Source organism: Manihot esculenta, chromosome 11 (genome assembly GCF_001659605.2).
Source record: "Manihot esculenta cultivar AM560-2 chromosome 11, M.esculenta_v8, whole genome shotgun sequence".
NCBI lineage: Eukaryota > Viridiplantae > Streptophyta > Magnoliopsida > Malpighiales > Euphorbiaceae > Manihot > Manihot esculenta.
In genome coordinates, this window is record NC_035171.2 from 3,719,531 (window position 1) to 3,725,086 (window position 5,556).

The 5,556-nt window shown below is 38.5% G+C and overlaps 1 protein-coding gene across 1 annotated transcript; it reads right to left on the minus strand.

The window, feature by feature from the left end:
* Nucleotides 1–244: 244 nt before the first annotated feature.
* On the minus strand, nucleotides 245–5,333 carry LOC110625948 (proline-rich receptor-like protein kinase PERK15). The gene is made up of 8 exons (XM_021771659.2): nucleotides 4,822–5,333; nucleotides 3,489–4,034; nucleotides 2,960–3,046; nucleotides 2,780–2,850; nucleotides 2,248–2,324; nucleotides 2,000–2,147; nucleotides 1,331–1,492; nucleotides 245–996 (listed from the first exon to the last, which is right to left on the minus strand). The coding sequence occupies exons 1-8, from the start codon at nucleotides 5,216–5,218 to the stop codon at nucleotides 688–690; spliced, it is 1,797 nt and encodes a 598-aa protein (XP_021627351.1). The 5' UTR covers nucleotides 5,219–5,333; the 3' UTR covers nucleotides 245–687.
* Between the last annotated feature and the right edge of the window lie 223 nt (nucleotides 5,334–5,556).

The following is a 5,556-nucleotide window of genomic DNA, read 5'->3' on the forward strand; positions in this document are numbered from 1 at the left end:
AAGGGCCTAACACAATACCCAATATATAAAATTTCTCTTTTCATTTAGCGATATCAACTGGTAAATGAGAGGAAAATGAGAAATAAATTTAGGAATGAAAATTCATCAACTTCAATTGAAGTAGGCAACAGAGGCACTTACCTGTAAGATCCCTGCTCCAACAGTATTGGTCTATGGCCAGAATTTGCCGTGGCGTTGGTGGTCTTGTTTTTCCAGTCGAAACAAATGGAAAGGCAAAAACGTGGAAGATGGAAATCTGGTTCAATTTATCATCTTGATCGTATCTAATCCAACTCTATATATTCTGGCGAATACACAAACAATGAGAGGCTCAAAACAAGATAAATAGGATAAGGTTGTCTCATCTACAATAATGGCCTAACTAAATACAAAAAATAGAACCCATCTCATGCATCCCAGCTCTATTTTCACTACATTCAGTACAGCGATCAAGTCTCTAACATACGCTCCCAGTACTGGATCAAGTGGAAATGATGGATACTTATAGGTTTGGTCACTTAAATTCTCAGACGAATATTTCATGATGTTAAAATTTTGTAGATCTCATTTAACAAGCTGATTCTCTGGTCACTTAAACGACCTGCCGCCAGAATCTGATACCCATTTTTGTGCAGGTTCTACACCTGAAATTGAAGAACTGGCAACAATGTAATAACTAATAAACTGTCAAGAACTTTCATGGGAATGTTTGGTGATTGTCTCCTTTCTCATTGCTTCCATCTCTTGTGTAGTTTGTTGGCCTTCAGTGCTACTGCTAGATGGTTGTGGACCATACTCACTGGTGACTCCACTGTACTCGCTGCTACCATGTTCTTGGCTTTCTAGCGCCATCTTCCTGAATTTCTTCAAGTCTTCCTTGTATTGGCTAGAACTATAGTCTGAGCTTCCATAAGAACCATATACCGTGCTGTGCCCAGGTAGGATTCCATCGCTTAAATCATCTAGGGACATTTTTCCTTCCAGAGCTGGAACAATCTGAATGATACAGAAATGGTAGAAACGGTTAGGTGCCAGTATACAGTTTAATAATCAACTCTGATACTAGTGAAAGTCAAGTTGCACCAATTTTATATTTTTATTACGGGAATGGTGATGGATCAAGTCTAGAAATGGATTTGAAATGCTTTGATAAACAAGGCCTTTGAAGGAAAAGCAATCAATTAGTTCTCAGGTGTGACTCAGTGACTAGTTTTCAGATGGGAGTGTTCCATCCTCGAGGAAAAGACAAAGACCAGTCAATCTGTAAACTAGTAATAAAGCAAAGTGTAATCGACACCTAAAACAGGATATTTAGCACCTAGGGGATCACCTGGCTCATTCGTGGTCGGAGACGTGCTGAATGACGTATACAGGCTGCAGCACATGAAATCATTCGAGTCATTTCACTGGAATCATAGTCCCCCTGTAATTTTGGATCAACAAGAGCATCATAGATGCCTTCTTCCAAAGCTTGTTTGAGCAAAGGCCTTGCCTGAATCATGCATAAAATAATTGTTATTTTTCCATGGTAATCAAGCTTTGATTTTTACCACCATCATCATTATTATTATTTGCTCTCAATGTGCACATTCTGGACCTGATAATTTAGCTTTATAGTGCTTCTTTAAGAACTAAACAAAAACAATTATATAAAAACCAGAAGCAACTAGCAAGGGCTTGAAAATACATCTATCCTACAAATATCCTTCATCATTTGCACTTAGTTACCACCCTTGCTAGTATAGACCATCATTACCCTGTTCACAAGTGTTCCCACATTTGCCTAGCATATTGTTATCAGAAAACTTATAGGTAAAAAAATCAGTAAAACATATGAATCGGCAAAGCTATTGACAATTTTGTTAGTTAAAAAGCTGAGCTGTCTCCTAGTTGTAAGATTTCCACAACCACAGTTCTTACTTGAGGATGCAATGGCTTGTTAGATTATACTGAATTACAAAATACTACTATAGACTAGTGTTATGGAATGAGTACATACCCAATCAACTATACTATCATCAAGGAAGGATTGAGTACGATCAACAGGTCGATGCCCTGTAATCAACTCAAGCAGCACAACACCAAAGGAAAAGACATCTGATTTCTCAGTGAGCTTACCAGAAGAGGCATACTCTGGAGCCATATAACTGCAGTTGGAAAAGTTGCAAATGAAGAAATGCTTCTAAATTTTCACCATGATAACAGAAAAATAATTATCAGCAAGATGTAAAAAAAATGTTATCATACCCAAAAGTGCCCATCACTCGAGTGGAGACATGAGTATCAGTGTCCAAAGAATGCTTGGCAAGTCCAAAATCAGCAACCTAACAAAAAAGATGCATGTTGATTTATTACATTGTATAATTTAATATCAAGGAGAACCAAAATGAACAAAGTTAAACAATATAGTTTGAGATAGCAACCTGAAATGAGTCCACATTTTTCACAATATTTCCAAGGATATAGTTCAGCACTCAAAATTTTTTTCCACCACCACGACCTTTTTCTTTGTCAATTTAACTGACTCCAACATTAAGGATGAAATCACATCCTCATACATTTCCATAAGAAAGATATATGGCACATAGGATTTAGAGAAAAATGGACAACATGACTTCTTGTCAAGAAGGGAGGAAATGGAGGCTAATTAGATAATCTTCAATAATATACAAAATAAAACTTCAAAGCATTTTTGCATATTGAAGAGAAAACAAAATATACTGAAATGCTGAAAGATTATAAAAGTCATACAAAGAAATGTTTTCTGTTTGCTTTATACCTTTGGTTCAAAGTTATCATCAAGAAGAATATTTGCTGCCTTGATATCTCGGTGTATGATCTTAGGCTGACCTGAAGATATATATACCATGAAATATGAGTGATGCTCAGATGTCAATAACTGAAACCCAAAAACTGCACAAGTCTTGGTCACTAAACATGGCATGCTAAGAATACTCACAGTCCTCATGCAAGTAAGCCAATCCTTTTGCTGAGCCTACAGCAACTTTCATTCTAGTTGACCAGTTCATTGTTGGTCCCTCCTTTCCTGTGAGGTCATTCATATTTAGTAAGACAATAATATCATAACTACAACTGCACACATAATTATACATTTGCAATACAAGTTGTGGACCCTTACATTCTCTTATACTCTATGCTTTGACCTTGCAATGATGACCTAGGTCAGCAGACCCCTAGGCTCTCCTACTAAAGCCACTTAACCCATGAGGTGACTCCAGCATATGATAATTATCAATTATGCTACTTGCTCTGTCCTCTCCTTCCCTCCTCTTCCCCTCTCTCTATCTAAAGTATGGTACGCCAATTTAATGCTTCACTAACAAATATCTACTTACTAAAAAATTGAGCAAATTATTATAATCAGATGTTGCTGAAGCAATCATTCATTTGATAATAAACTTGTCCTTATTCATGCCTCTGGACTCTCCATGTAACATGTAAGAGATGTGATAACAAAAAGCACTCACCATGTAGATGGAATTCCAAGGTGTTGTTAGGGACAAATTCATATACAAGCATTCTCTGGGCTCCAGTAATGCAGTAACCAATCAATGAAACGAGATGTCTGTGATGGATACGACTAATTATTTCAATCTCCGCTTGAAATTCACGCTCCCCCTGTCCACTCCCAGGTTTAAGCTGCTTAATTGCAACTACTTTACCATCAAGGAGGACTCCCTTATGGACATAACCAAAACCACCCTGTCCAACAAGGTTAGTATTGGAGAAACCATTTGTTGCCATTGCAAGTTCTTCATAAGAAAAGGTACCCTGTGGCAATCCAAGAGTGCCAGGAGATGGTGATACAAATGGTTTTTCAGAGCCCAGACCCAGACTGCTACTCGTTGAAGGAGGTTCATGGGAAACAGGACCAAGCACTGATGGCTGATAGAGCTTTGCTGAGATTGCTGGGGCAGGGGCAGGGTTTGCCAATAATGTTACCTTATTGTCTGTAGGTGGAGGGTAGTTCTGTTGCCAATGCTGAGCCTGGGGTGCGCCAGTGTTATGATCACCTAGAAAAAAATTGGCAAAAAACAAAGAAAGTCAATAATAGGGAAAGACCAATCAAACAATAATAATAAAGTAATAATTATCAATATAAAAACAGCAGCTTTACAAAAGTCATCAAGTAATGTCAGATTGGACAAACATCAGAATAAAATTTGAAGTGATAACATATGCATTCAAGTATGATCAATCACCTGAACAGCTGAATTTCAAAAGGGACAACTTGACATAACAAAGATATCAAGAATTTAAACGTTTTTCCAATATGCTATTCCATCATGGACTTATAAGCATGCGTACAAAGGAGCTTCGCGTATGTTATAGAGGCATTTATTCCTCTACATTTCATTCCTCTAAGAGAGGCTCATGAATATCAACCTCTTCAGCTGAAACTCACAAAATATCACCGGGTACCCACATGAAGCACGCAGCACATGTCCCCACTAAAGATCGTTTCCAATTCCAAAAATCATCCTCAAAAATCAGTAGATTGTAGCCAATCCACAAATCTCATATTAATACATATATTACAAAAAAAAAAAAAAAAAAAAGGGCGAGAAACAACCATCTCTGGAGCTAAAACCCAAAACTGAAAAGCAAATCGGAATACGAAAATGAGCAGAAACGAACAACTTCAAATGTTCAGACAAAGCCCCCCCAAAAGATATCATACAAAACGCTATACGTCACCAAAGAGAATAAATAATAAATAACCTGGAACAAATGGAATTTGAATTAATAAAATAAAAGGAATAGTTATTATAATATGTGCTTCGAAGCTAATAAATAAACCTTTAGAACTCAGTGCCTCCTTTCTCTTCTTTCTCCGGTAACAAATGAAGAAAATGCACATAGCAATCAGCACAATGATTGCTCCCAACGCTATTCCCACTATTAGCCCCGCCAGAGCCCCCGGAGGCAGCCCTTTAGACTTCGGTGGCTCTATTGAAACTGACGGCGTTGAGCCATTCGTAGAATCCGAGGATGGTGGAGGCTGAACAGAGGTAGAGTTAGTTCCTGGAGGCGTCGAAGCAGTGGAGTTTGTATCCGGTGGCGGAGGCAAAGCAGTCAAGTTGGTTTGTGATGGTGGCGGCGGGGACAAGGTGGAGCTCGTAACTGGAGGCGAGGCGGGAACAACGGGAGGCGAGTTTGGAACAGCGGGAGAGGTTTCCGGAGCTGGAGACGACATCGCCGGAAAAGATTCCGGCGAGATTTTTTGCCACTGCTAATTATTCAGAGTGAACAGAAAAGCTGATGATTGAAATACTCGCCATTTTTCACATTGGTAGATGGAAGTAGAGGAGCTGACGGAAGAAGAATGATGGCGTGGAACCCACTTGCTTGATAGGACAGCTATAGGCGTAACGTCGTCGTTTTACTATGTTTACGCGAGTTTCTCGGGCCTCCAACTCAAAGACTGCGACGTCTTTTGCACGCCGTTGGTATGAGAAAAGAAAAAGTAAGGAAATAAATAAAATAACAGTTGTAAGTTTAAAATAATAACAATAATATCTCGAGTTAATGAAA

Coding starts and splice junctions, on each gene's coding strand:
- LOC110625948 (XM_021771659.2), bottom strand. CDS start 5,218: ATGTCGTCTCCAGCTCCGGAAACCTCTCCCGCTGTTCCAAACTCGCCT. Junction 2,851..2,959: donor GGCTTACTTGCATGAGGACT/GTGAGTATTCTT, acceptor ATATATCTTCAG/GTCAGCCTAAGATCATACAC. Junction 2,325..2,779: donor ATGATAACTTTGAACCAAAG/GTATAAAGCAAA, acceptor CTTTTTTGTTAG/GTTGCTGATTTTGGACTTGC.